Genomic DNA, 14,246 nt, shown 5'->3' on the forward strand with positions numbered 1-14,246 from the left:
TTGAATTGGCATTAAAATTCTTACAAAAACTGAAAGTGAAATGAGGAAGACAGATTGAGCAATCCACAGAAGGGCAAACGCCAGTAAAGCCAAGGCCCAGGAGGGGCAAAGATGCACAAGGGGAGAAAGAAGAAAAGCAGGAGAGCGCTCCGGAGGGGGAGAGCCCGGGGCTGCCTCGCAGTCAGTGCGGGACCTCGAGGCGCACAGATAACAGGAAATGATCCGTCCTCTGTGGTCACTCATTGTAAAGGCCCCAGCCTTCAACGTGCAAGTCGGGGAATGGATGACTCCACGGAGTGGGAGCAGGCACGCCTTTCTTCTTGCCTCAAGAAAGGGGGAGAAATGAAACTAGCGTGTGTTCCCATCCTCCCACAGAAGGAAAGCCCCTCGGTCCGATCCTCCAGAGATGCAAAGCTGCTGGCCCTGACCTTGCTGCTGGCCCTGCTTTCCAGTGGCCTCACGCTTATCTCTTTCTACCGCGTGGCCACCCTGCAAGCGGACCTGGACAGCCTCCGCGCAGAACTGCAGGGCCACCACGCACCAAGGCCCACCCCGACCCAGGCCCCAGCCGCGGCTCCCGCGGCCCCAGCGGGACTGAAAGTGAGTCCCGCGCCCGCACCGCAGCCCCCAGCCCCGCTGCCCCCAGCCCCGCACAGCCGCCCGGCCAGTAACCTCCCTTCTCTGTTCACAGGGCATCTTTGCCGCAGCCGCTCTGGGGGAAAGCCACTCTAGCCCCGGCAGCAGGAACCGGCGTGCGCTTGAGGGGTCCCAGGAAACAGGTAGGTGGTGGGCGGGCTGCGTGCACACAGGTGCGGAGAAAGCGTCCCACCTGCAGAGCTACAGGTGCGCCTAGCCTCTCTAAACCTCCAAGTACAGACTAGGAACTTTGCCATCTAAGCCAGAGGGCTGGGGGCAGAGCGCCAGCACCCCGGACTGCCTGGGCGGCACAGCCCTGGGCGGCACAGCCTGCGGGTCCTGGCAGGGCGGCTGTGCGGTAGAAGCATCCTTTTTACAGAGTTGAAGTGGACCGTCCAGGTGATCCGCTCCAGTTTCTTCATTTCCAAGACGGTAGGACGTGCTGGCATTGGGTTGATCCGCATGACACGGATCTGTGCATCGCTCCCCTGCTGTGTCCAGGGAACATATTTGAACACCTGGAAGGTGCCAGGCAGGTGTGGCCCTGGATAGGCTTTTCACCGGATTTCACGTCACCTTCAGAGCAGCTGTCTGGGGGCCACAGAGCACTGTCCCCCTGTGTGTGCACTTTACTTCAGAAGAGAAGCCTGTGACCCCGGAGAGGGGGACAGGTATCTTGCGCACACGACGGGAAACAGTTTTTAACCATGTGCCATGTTTACTGGAAATTCTTCCTCATCTCAGATAATCCTTTTCTGTATCTGATTAGCATATCTTTGGGCTATTTAACAATTGGCTTTAAACATTTTTTTTTTTAAACTAGGAAACTCATTGTTTTAACGTCTTATTTTTGTATTTTGTATTTATCATCTATACTTTTTACATAAAATAAGAGCATGTAATGCTATGATAGATTTTTTCACCTTCACAAGCATTTAAGCTATTTCTAGTCATTCTCACATCTGTATTAAGTTGTATAATTTTAATATGACCATTTTCTTTTGCTATAATAGAACATGTAAAATTTTGTGCATATCTTTCATTTTGAGGAATTATATATTCAATATAAATTTTGCAATGTGAAATTCTGAGCTCAACAGACTGGGCATGCTACTTATTGTCATAGCATTTCCAAAATGAGTTATAAGTGTATGCATACAAAAATGTACTGTACCAGTTTTCCACATTATTGCTAGCATTTTGTCTTTAAATATTTATTTTGGCTAATTTAGTAATTGTAACATGGAATCTCAAATTTACTTTAATGTGTTGCTTATTTATAATAATGAATATCATTCTGTATATTTTGATTACTTCTAACTAGATCTTTTGCTAATTTTTAATTCTAATTTCCCACCACCCTAATATTTTATGATTTAATATAAACTCTTTCTAATGAGACACTATTGATCAAAACTGTGATGTAAATATTTTCACATAATTTTGCTGCTCTTTTAACATATGTATGAGATTTTGCATCTGTGTTAATGAGGTCATCTGTTCTTTTGATTTTCTCTAAAATCTAAGCTAAATGTGTATGTGTTCATAATCTCTTGTTTTGCTCTATTTCCTGCTACTTTGGACTTGTTCATAGTTTAGTGTTTTGTTTTGGTTTTTTGGCTTTAACACATTAATCCTTCTGGCATTTATTTTGGTGAATCATCTCATGCTGGCATTTACTTCCTCCTCTCTCCTCTTTCCTCTTCCACACTGCTACCTTATCCCAATGTAGTAGATGTTTATATTTAACTCCTTTGTGTTGGGAAAGTTACTGAATTGTGTTCAGTTCCTCCTATAATTGAAACTTTGAGTCTTTTTTATCGTTGATTTATTATTCTATTTATCTACTATAAATAAACCATGTTGAGTAATTTTGTATTATAATGGGCTTCAATATCTAGTAAGGTCAGGATTCTTCAATCATTTTAATCTTCTCTGCTACCACTCCACTGCTTCTAAATTTATCATTCTAAAGAGGACATACTCATTTCTACATATTTAAGAATAATAGATTTAAAAATAGCTTCCTGAGTCACACTTTGCCAAGATATATCATATTAGACTTTAAGATTTCCTTCTATTTGCATATCTTTACATATTTGTTTTTTTGGCATCCCCATATTGTAGGTTGAAAAGTGTTGTGGTATTGGTCTTTTGTTTTGGGCTCCCCCACCCCCGAATAACTTGCAATTTGTAGCAAGTTTGGAAAATAAGAGAAGACTCTAACAAAGTGAACCAAAAAAATGACCCCCATTTCTGCAGCCCAAATGCAGTCACCATCACTATTACCATGATTTACCTTAGACTTTTTCTAACATTCATAGAGCCAAGGTGGAGGGTTTGAGGGCAAGACTCTCGGGGACAGGTGAAAGCTGCTGTCACTTGTCAGGGCACTTGGCCTGCATTGTTCCACATAGTAAGCTTTTTCAGAGGAAGTACCAGTTCAGAATCAATGTCTCTGTGCCCAAGAGAAATGGGCACAATACAAGGGCTTTTGTTGTTTGTTCAGAAAGGTCTTGGTTTGGAATTGAGAAGATGCATGCAGCTTAAACCCGTGCTTCTTTTTGATTTTTGTCTCCACTCCAGTTGTTCTGGTTTCTTTAGGACTAAGTGTGGGCTGTCCTTTTGGCTTTCAGAGGGTTCACTTATCCTGGTTTATCAACTGTCCCCAGGTTTTTTCAGAACCACTGACACCTCTATTGAAGTCTATGAAACAGTAGGTGTGGATGTGATGGTCAGCCCACAGGCCCATCCTCCCGGTCCTCCCAAGGACAATTGCTGCTTTTGCTTAACTGGAAAGCTTAGCATTTTGGCTTGAATTTTGTTTCTTGATTATTGTGTGTTCCATATTAAAGTTTTATTAAGCTTAATGTGCTTCAAAAGATCATTCTGATTATAGTATAACAAACAGAAATGCGGGGAAATCCAGGGGTTTTTTTAAAAAATGTCCAAGTAGCTCATCTTAGCCAATCACTGTTAAGCCCATAAATGTGTTTGGAGATATTCCCAATTCAAAAATAAATAAATAAATAAAGCAATTGGCTTCAAAAACGTTATATAATACAATTTCTGTACAAATGGAGTTTTGATAATCTGAGTTTAAAAACTCACCTAAGGGCAATTTTCATTTTAGGATCCTAAGGATAAGCATCTTCAGACTTCATTAAGAAAGTGAATTCTTTCAAATAAGTTGCTACTGAATAATAACAGTTATTGCTCAGTAACGTTGCAAGTAACATTTGCATTTCCTCCCTCATTATTCAATAGAAAATTTAAGAACTATTGAAAATGTGCATTTTAGATAAAATAAAACAAAAATAATTTTGTCTTTATCATTTTTATAGTTTTCATCAATGTTTTACTGTTACAATTGAGATAACAAGAATAATACAAAGAAATAGAAGTGAAAAGATTGCCCATATTTCAAAATTTTACAAAAATTATTTGGAAGATAGCCAAATTTATTTTTCCCCATATTTACCTTAGATCAGTTATTTTCAAGTTACAGAGACCTTGCATGAACATTATAGAGTGGGCTTACCTGCATCCATCTTCCCCTAGCATTACAGCTTCCATGAGCATGGCCCCATGGCACAGGAAGGCACCAATATGGGACTCCACTGCTAACTAACTAAACTAAACTTTTTTGGATTTTGGGATTCATCATGGATGGATTTCTTTTTTTAATGTTTCAGGGTGAATCAAGGATACTACTTTACAGTTAACATTTTTTAAGGTGAGAATTTCAAGTATAGTACACATAATGAACACCTAATATTGTAACATAAGCATTTCTCTCAGATCAGCTTTTTTAATGGTGAAAAGTGAAGGTATCAGTGCTATTTTTGAGTCTCCTTTCTTGAACTCCTAGCCCCACTCATTCACAAGGGAAGGTGAGCTACCTGGCAGGTCCTCGGTGTTTCTTGTTCACTGGTATTTCTGGCTGAACTGTGACTTGTGAGGCAGGTCTGAGGGTTTAAAGTATGAAATGCAGAAGTTCATTGCTAACTTGGCAAAATCAGACCAGTTGGAGCCTCTACCCAGCAAGGACGCGCTCTTCCTAGAACCGCTGGCTGCTCTCAGGCAGTGTTTGACCGCAGTCTTTCCTAAGTGTAATTTTTCTTCTCCCCTCTTCAATAGTGAGACTTTTTTTTTCCCTCTCTTCAGTGTTGCAAGAGTTGGCTTCTGTTCAATTTCCAAAGTAGTGTTTAAAAGAGCGACCTGATAACCAAACCTTTGAACCCTGTTCTTGTTAAGCCTAAAGTTTGGGGAAAGGGAAGATCCAGGAAACAAGCCCATCAGTGCAGCCAAATGAGACACTGAGTCTCTCACAGATTCTTATATTGCAGTGAGGTGGAGACAGATAAAAATAAGCCATACATATAATTGTTGAGTAAATTGTAACACTAGAAAATGGCAAATACATTGAAAAAGTGAAAACATTAAGACAGTGTTATAAAGTTCGATGCTTCTTTGTACTCTCAACTTCTTTTTAAATACCTATTCATGTCTGCAAAATAAAATATGAATTCATAGTGTTGAAAGATAAATGGTTCTTAATAATTTTACACAGAGGGACAATATTAGCTTTAATATTTAAATATTGCTGTTGTAATTCAGCTCCTACTTAAACTGCTTTGGGGCAGCTGCATTTTTGTCATGAGTTTTGGGGGACATTGCAGTTCTGAAGAGTTAGAGACAGCATTTCCTCAAGACAGATTCCCACTGTTTGAGCAAATGTCGGGTGCAGGCCCTCCAGAGCACGTGGAGAAGGAGGGAGGGAGGAACCCAGGTTGTACAGCACTTCCACCTGCTGACCATGTGCCAGGCTCCCAAGTGTTTTTGCCTCTTGCCCCTCAGAGCTGACTTGCTGAATACTGTGGTCTTCATTTCAGAGGAGAACACAGAAACCCAGAGCAGGTCAATCTTCCCTCTCAGCCAGCTACTATAGTTGGAGACTGAAAGCCTTCCTTAGTGCAACTCGGCTGCCCATTGTGATGCCCCTGAGGACTGTCATAGGGCAGTGTCAGCCACAGGAACCATACTGTCCCTAGGGCTCAGGTGTGGCGACCTTTGTTCCACAAAAATCAGTAAAAGAATCCACAGAGGAGATCAAAATTCTCTGCTTCAATCAAAATGATTAGATAAGCATATAAATAAGTCAGAGAAGTTCCACGTCTGTATAAGGAAGCTGTAATTTTGGATGTTTTATTTCCACCTTTAAATTAGGAGGGAAATTCCTAAACAGAGTTTTTAATGTTATCAACCCTTAAGAGTTTCCTTTAACAGCCTCAGAGGAGTACACAAGTATAACCCCATTATGCAGAGTTTTAAATGTCAGAAATTTTCAGCTTGATACCAAGGCAGGCATCCCCATCACATCCACTTGGTAGAAAGCACACGGAGAAGCATGTGTTTATAAAATATGAAGGTTTTGCTGAAGAGTATTTTCTTCAATTAAAACCTGCAAGCTTAGGGTTAGGGTCCAGGTTTTTCATGCATACTTACTGCTTTTCTTTTATCTCACAATACAACCCACAGAACCTGTTCTTCCTTGGCTTTACCCAAGGCCTTTCTCTTCATTTAAGGCAGTCATTATTTACTGCTCCGAATGTCATCTGAAATAGTCCACCTGTGATTTGGGATGTGAATTGACATTCCCCAGAAGCCTCACTGACAACTCAGTGTCACAAAGTCGTTACATTTTTATTTTTAAACAGTGTTCCCTCTTTCTCTCTTCTGTCCAAAGGATTTTGCCAAAAATACTTGACTTTGGCTCCCAAGTTAAACAAACAGGACTTAAATTCTTGTCTGGTCACTTTCTATCTCTGAGGTCCTGAACAAGACATGTACACTTTCTAAACCTTAGTTTAAGATACCTAGTTTTTAGGGTTCTTGGGAGGATACAAGGATGTAGAGTAGGCTAAGCCTTAGTGTATTTCCAGTAGCAGGGAGTCATTATTTAATGTTAGTTTTATGTTTCAACAAATGAGTTTCAAACTGATCTGATAAGTTTAGCTGTTTTTATTTGACTAACTTGAAAAACAAAATAACCAAGTGTGTTTTCTATGTAGCTGTTATTTCAAAGCAACTTTGATTCCACTCCACAATGCCACGCTTGCTGTGCCTCCACAGTATGAAGCGTTGCAAAAGTGTCATGAATTTCCAGCACAGATATTAAAGTAAATGGGTCAATTTCATAAAGTGACTTAAGACTAAGATCACACAAGTCATGTAAGAGGTGTGTTTGATTTAGCCTCCCCGGGAGACCGAGTCTGTGGCTTTGTATTTTTAGTCATCTTAGCTCTCTTGTCATTCCTACTCAAGTAATTAAAATGATGAACTTTTGCTTTTCAGTTACTCAAGACTGCTTGCAACTGATTGCAGACAGCGACACACCAACGATTCGTAAAGGTAAAGGGATAGCCCAGTAGTATCTGCCGTGACTCAGTCCAGTACAATCACACCTGAAAGTTCCCAGCTTAAGAGACTGTATTTCAACAGCATCTCAAGACAGCCACTTTGAAATTCTTATAGTCAGACATAATATAATTCACTTACATTCATTCAAAGTGAATGGGGAATAATATTTGCACTAGTAATTATCTAGTAAACAGAATGCCTTAGAAGCACTGATACTTAGATGGTGTAAATCATTAGACTATCCTACAAGTAAATATTAAAATCAAAAGTAACTTTATTATTTGGAAATCACTTCAGCTTCTATAATGATGGAAGACCAGGCTCACAAATAATAATTTTACTATATGTGGTAGTGGAAATCCCAATAGATGAAATGGAAATAGGATTAACATTCTATAAAATATATTTTTGTGAAAACTCTCTAATGTCAAATACATGCTTAATAGTTTACCATTTTCTCGTAGGTGTAGAGTGTTTTAAACTTTTTCACTTATTTGAAGTTTTTGTTTGCTTTAATTCTAGAGAAGTAGTTTTGTAATAATGGCCAAAAACAAGGTCATGGAGAATGACCTTTTAGCATCATCTGCCAAAATGTGTGACCCAGAATACTAATCCAGAGAAGTGGTCCCCGACACAGGGTTTTACAGTAAGTTTGGAAACATAGCATCCCGTATTTATTTCCCTTTGGGATTCACAAGGCACATTAACAAATCATCGAGTCCAAGAAGTCCTACTCTGAAAAGTAACTGACTTGTGGAATCCAGTTTGCCACACACTCCTGTGACCTGGCTGCACTGATATGAACTATTTCCTGTTTCCTGAGAAAAGGACCAAAGGTACAATTAAAAAAAAAGAAAAATTTACACATTTGGCTAAAAACACAAAACACAAAACCCCCCAAAACGCAAAGCAAAACCCAGTTGCACTCCTGCAGAAAGCCACAGTATCTGTGCTCAGGTGTGAGTCTGCCCTTTAGAGTGTGGTGACCTTGCTGGAGAGCTGGTGGCTTCCCACTGCTCCAGCATGCCAGGGCCATCCTGGAGAGCGCAGAACTTCCCCCCTCTGCGGGGGGCCTGGGGCTGGGTGTGCAGGGCCTTCCAGAGGCATTTTGTGAAGAAACGCTGTGCCCAGTGACCTGTCCCCCGTGCACAGGCCCACAAGACTTTCTGGAAGAGATAGTCTATTGTTAAGTTACTGCGTCACATAGCATCTCAAATCTGCAGATGACCATGTTACCCAGGCCACAGGCAAGGAGGTTGCCAGGAGAAGGGCTGTTCTCATCTATTACTTTGAATCTCTTATAATTGCTATGTCTTTATCTTAGCATTGCATTGCTGTGACAAAATAAGCCCCCCTCCCTACGCCCAAAGAAATAAAGAAAAAAGAAAAAAACAACTTGAAAGCAGAAAGTGGTTTCAGAGGTTTCCTTCCCTGGTCAGCAGCTTTGTTGCTTTGGCAGAACTTGGCAGAAGGGTGTGGTGGAGGGGCTTAGGACAGCTGGGAGGCAGGGGTAGGGGTAGGGATCAGGGACAAGGCATACCCTTCCTGCATGCCCCCAGTGACCCACATCCTCAGCTAGCCTCCAGTCTCCACTTAAATTATGAGTCATCAGATGGATTAATCCAATGACTAGTTGAGAGCCCCGATGGTCCACTCTCTTCCCCAGAGCTTCACCCCAGAACACTGTCACACAGGGGACCAAGTCTTCAGCTCATGAAACTTTGGGGGAGCACTCATCCACAACACCCCATACTTTTCAGGGGAAAAGGAGGCTGCACAAATCAGCAAAAGGCAAGAGGGCCTGGGTAGTGTAGACCAAGGTCTTTTGTTTGTTTTTCCCAGAATTTTAATTTAATTTCTAAATACCTAGCACATTCATGTGATGCAAATAAATGAAAAATCACAGAAGTGTGGATTGAAAATTCTTGCTCCTCTTTCAATCTGTTTCCATGCACTCCCACTTACCACATTTTTTTTTTTTCTTGTGTAGACTTCAACCCTCTCTGTAGGTAAACAAAGAAATTAGAATATAGTTCTGATTCCCCATTCTGTAAACTAAACATAATGTTCTGTACTTGTAACACACAGCGTTTGAAAACAAAATTATAACCAATTTTCTTTACTTAGCAATGCATATTGCAGTTATTATGTCTATAAGGAGACAATATTCTTCACTGTTTAAAAAAAGCTGCTCAGTATGACATTGTATGAAGATAATGTATTCAACCATTTCCCTACCAATAGACATAGTGGCAATCTTTTGCAATAATTATGCATCAAGGAATAACTATGTACATGCCTCAATTCTCCTGTGTCAGTCTGTATATATATGAGATACTTCGAGTTTGCACAGTTATTTTCAAGTGGTTCTGATTTTCCAGTGATTACTGAGTGTTATGCTACCACAGGGAACAGAAGAACTTCTGTTAAAGAATCAGTATCTCTTAATTTGATTTCCTTTACTATGACACACATGGGTCCCTTTTTGTATACTTTTAGACCAATTGATATTTCTGTCTTTATATTCTTGTGATTTTTCATTTTATTTCAGTTTCCTTTTCTGTGAGTTTCTTGTTTCTATTCTTCCCATTTTTCTGTTGGGCTGCTGGTCATTTGTAAGTGGATTTCTATAGGCTCTTTATCTGTTAAACACTAGTTGTTCAAATTATGAATTACAAGCATTTTCTATCTTAATATCGTTTGTCCTCTGATTTTTTATAACAGTGGAATTATTTTGTGTATGGAATTTATCAATGTTTTCTTAATGAGTCTGGAGTTAGAGTTGCGATTTGAAAGGCATCCCACTCTTCAGAGACACCCACAAAGACTCCCTAGTTCCTTCTAATGATTTCATTTTTTAAAATGTAATGTTTCATCTATTTGATCTTTATCCTGGCATAAAAGGTAAGGTGTGCAACCAGTGTGGTTTTTTTTACCCAGACAGCTATGCATTGTGCCAGAAATTCATATTAAATAGCTCATTGTTCTAACATTGCTTAACAATGTTAAGTTTATATTAAGTTTCTATATTTGAGTCAATTTGTTTTATTTCAACATTTATTTTACTTTTCTATTATGTTGATTTATCTGTCTATTCAAGACCCAAAAAATATAATTTGTGTTATTTGGACTTTATATTGCCATCTGGTGAGTCATTTTTTCCCCTCATTTTTAAGAATTTCTTGTTCTTATTTCTAATTAACAGTAGAATTAGCTTATCTGTTTATAAAGGAAAAGGTCTAATATTTTTGTTGGGTCTCATATTTATAAATTATGGAATATTCTGTCATGATAACAGGATTCCTAGTCAAATCCTGCCAGAGAACATGATATATTTTTACATTTGTTCAGTCTTCTTCCATCTCCTTCACTGTGTTTGGAATTTTCTTCTTGTAGATGCTATATATATCTTGTTAATAGTTTTACATGCCAGTTTTATCCTTTAAGATTCTGTTACAGACAGGGAGTATTTTCTTTCATTCAGTCTTCTAGCTGATTATTTTATAAAGACTTTGAGAGTTCCATTATGTCTTTTCAATATAGAGTTGAAATACTTTATTTTTTTTAAACTTCTAAGTCACATTTATTCCTTTATTCATTAGGCATTTACTATGTTCCCTTTAATTCTAGGGACATAATAATGAAGATGTTAGAACTGGTCCCTGCCCTGAAGAGCCTGATAGTCTAGTGGGGCAGACTGACAATCATTTGATTTTATGAAGTATAGAAAAATGTGGGATGTGTAGGGAGAGTCAACTGGAGGACATTTAGGTGGACAAAGTCTCTTAAGAGCAAGTAATTCTGAACTTGCTACTTATCATATTTCTAGAGCGCTTGGGAGTTATAAAGTGTACAAAATTTAAAATAATTAAATATCATTTAAGACAATAACATCAACTAACCAATACAGGCTGGCTATTAATAGCCAATGATAGTGTTGTTTTTGTTTTAATGCACTTGTCACCTTATTTCTTGATGCTGACATTAGTATGTCACAAGCATTACAGAACATATTCAGCAATTTGAAGAGTAAAGGGATTTTTAAAAAACTAGGAAAAACTGCCATAGTGGCAACATAATATTTTTGAGTTATTCTTCCATTTTATTTATATTCTAATTTGGTAGGTATGACAGCAGAATGCATTACAATTCATAGTGTACATAGAGAGCACGATTTTTCAGATCTCTGCTAGTACACAAAATAAGAGTCACACTATTCATGTCTTCATACATGTACTTAGGGTAATGAGATGGACATTACCATCTCATTTCCACCATCTTTTCTACCCCCTTGCCCGCTCCCTTCATCTCCCTCCCCTTTGTCCTATCTAGAGTTCATCTAATTCTACCATGATCCCCCCACAAATCCCATTATAAATCAGTATCCTTCTATCAGAGAAATCATTTGATTTTTGGGGATTGGCTAATTTCATTTAGCATTGTATTCTCCAATTCCATGCCATGATTTTATTCTCTTTCAATGCTGAATAGTATTCCATTGTGTATATATACCACAGTTTCTTTATCCATTCCTTTACTGAAGGGCATCTAAGTTGGTCCCACAGTTTAGCTATTGTGAATTGTGCTGCTATAAACATTGATGGGGCTGTGTCCCTGTATTGTGCCATTTTTAAGTCCTTTGGGTATAGACCAAGGAGAGGGATATCTGGGTCAAGTGGTGGTTCCATTCTAAGTTTTCCAAGAATTCTCCATACCGCTTTCCATATTGGCTGCACCAATTTGCAGTCCCACCAGCAGGATATGAGTGTACCTTTTTCCCCCACATCCTTGCCAACACTTATTGTTGTTTGTCTTCGTAGTAGCTACCATCTGACTGGAGTGAGATGAAATCTTGAGTAGTTTGGATATGCATTTCTCTAATTGCTAGAGATGTTCAACATTTTTTCATATATTTGTTGATGGATTGTATATCCTCTTCTGAGAAGTGTCTGTTCAGTTCCTTGGTCTATTTACTGATTTTTTTTTGTGTGTGTGTGTTAAGATTTTTGAGTTCTTTATATATCCTAGAGATTAGTGTTCTAATGTGTGTGTGGTAAAAGTTTGCTCCCAAAATATAGGCTCTCTATTCACCTCACTGTTTCTTTTGCTGAGAAGAAGTTTTTTAGTTAAAAAATCAAGAATCAATAAATGATATGGATTTAAATTCTTGTGCTATAGGAGTATTATTAAGGAATTCAGGGCCGAATCTGACATAATAGGAGAAAAAGTAGGCCCCAATCTCCATTAGGTGCAGTATCTCTGGTGTAATTCCTAGGTCCTTGATCCACTCCGAGTTGAATTTTGTGCATGGTGAGATACAGGGGTTTAATTTCATTTTGTTGCAGATGGATTTCCAGTTTTTTCAATACCAGAGGCTATCTTTTCTTCATTGTACATTTTTAGCACCTTTTTCTAATATGAGAAAACTGTAGTTATGTGGATTCTTCTGTGTCCTCTATTCTGTACCTTTGGTCTACAAGTCTATTTTGGTGCCAATACCATGCTCTTTTTATTACTATTGCTCTGTGTATTGTTTAAGCTCTTGTATATTGATGCCACCTGCTTCACTCTTATTGCTATTTATATGTGGAATGTCATTGGGATTTTGATTGGAATTGTATTAAATCTATACAGTGCTGTTGGTAGTATGGTCATTTTGACAATATTAATTCTGCTTATCCAAAAACAAGGTAGATCTTTCCATCTTCTAAGGTCTTCTTTAATTTCTTTCCTTAGTGTTCTGTAGTTTTCATTGTAGAGGTCTTTCATCTCTTTTGTTGATTCCCAAGCATTTTTTTTTTTTTTTGAGGCTATTGAAAGTGTTTTTTCCTCGTTTCCCTTTCAGAGGATTTGTCACTGATATAGAGAATTGCCTTTGATTTATAACTACTTTGCTGAATTCATTTATTAGTTGTAGAAGTTTTCTGGGGGAATTTTTGGGGTCTTCTAGGTATAAAATCAAATAATTGGCAAATAGTGCCAATTTGAATTCTTTTCATATCCTTATCCCTTTAATTTCTTTCATCTGTCTAATTGCTCTGGCCAGTGTTTCAAGAACTGTGTTAAGTAGAAGTAGATAAAGAGGCCATCCCTCTGTTGTCCCAGTTTTTAGAGGAAATTCTTTCAATTTTTCTCCATTTAGAATGATGTTGGCCTGGGGCTTAGCATAGATAGCTTTTACAGTGTTGAGATACGTTCCTGTTATCCCTAGTTTTTCTAGTGTTTTGAACATGAGTGGGTGATATATTTTGTTGATTGTTTTTTCTGCATCTATTGAGATAATCATATGATTCTTCTCTTTGAGTCTATTGATATGGTTGATTACATTTATTGATTTCCATATGTTGAACCAACCTTGCATCCCTGGGATGAACCCCACTTGATCATGGTGCACAATCTTTTTGATATGTTTCTGTATTTCATTTGCCAGATTGAGAATTTTTGCATCTTTGATAATAGAAGTATTGGTCTGAAGTTCTCTTTCTTTGATGTGTCTTTGTCAGGTTTTGGAATCAGGGTGGTATTGGCCTCACAGAATGAGTTTGGAAGTATTCCTTCTGTTTCTATTTCCTGAAATAAATGTGAAGAATGTTGGTATTAGTTCTTCCTTAAAGGTCTTGTAGAACTCAGCTGGGTATCCATCCAGTCCTGGGCTTTTCTTGGTTAGTAGGTTTCTGATGGCGTATTCTATTTCATTGCTTGAAATTGATCTGTTTAAATTGTATATATCATCCTGATTCAAATTGTGCAAATCTAGTGACTCTAGAAGTTTGTCAATGCCTTCGATATTTTTTTTTATTTGAGCACAAATTTTCAAAATAATTTCTAATTATCTTCTGTATTTCCGTAGTGTCTGTTGTAATATTTCCTTTTTCACCACCTATGTTAGTAATTTGAGTTCTCTCTCCTTCTCTTCATTAGCACAGCTAAGGATTTGTGAGTTTTATTTATTTATTTTTTTTCAAAGAACCAACTTGTTTTGTCAGTTTTTCCACTTGATTCTTCTGTTTTCATTTCATTGATTTCAGCTCCGATTTAAATTATTTCCTTCTTCTACTGCTTTTGGTATTGATTTGTTCTTTTTCTAGGGCTTTGTGAAGTAATGTTAAGTAGTTTGTTTGTTACCTTTTTCTTCTTTTAAGGAATGAACTCCATGCAGTAGCCTTCCTCTTAGGACTGCCTTCATA

At 38.4% G+C, this 14,246-nt stretch overlaps 1 protein-coding gene across 3 annotated transcripts in view; it reads left to right on the forward strand.

Annotated features, from left to right (window-relative positions):
• The first annotated feature begins 279 nt into the window (after positions 1 to 279).
• Tnfsf13b (TNF superfamily member 13b) overlaps positions 280 to 14,246 on the forward strand; it is a 33,807-nt gene continuing 19,840 nt past the window's right edge. Inside the window, exons 1-3 of one of the 3 annotated variants that reach the window (XM_076872529.2) lie at positions 280 to 620; positions 715 to 779; positions 6,994 to 7,050. In XM_076872529.2, coding sequence (XP_076728644.2) covers positions 280 to 620; positions 715 to 779; positions 6,994 to 7,050 — 463 coding nt within the window. Of the gene's footprint in view, positions 621 to 691; positions 780 to 6,993; positions 7,051 to 14,246 lie in introns of all 3 variants that reach the window. The other 2 variants (XM_077110694.1, XM_076872531.2) reach the window with 2 other exon arrangements.

The sequence above is a fragment of the Callospermophilus lateralis genome, chromosome 12 (genome assembly GCF_048772815.1).
Source record: "Callospermophilus lateralis isolate mCalLat2 chromosome 12, mCalLat2.hap1, whole genome shotgun sequence".
NCBI lineage: Eukaryota > Metazoa > Chordata > Mammalia > Rodentia > Sciuridae > Callospermophilus > Callospermophilus lateralis.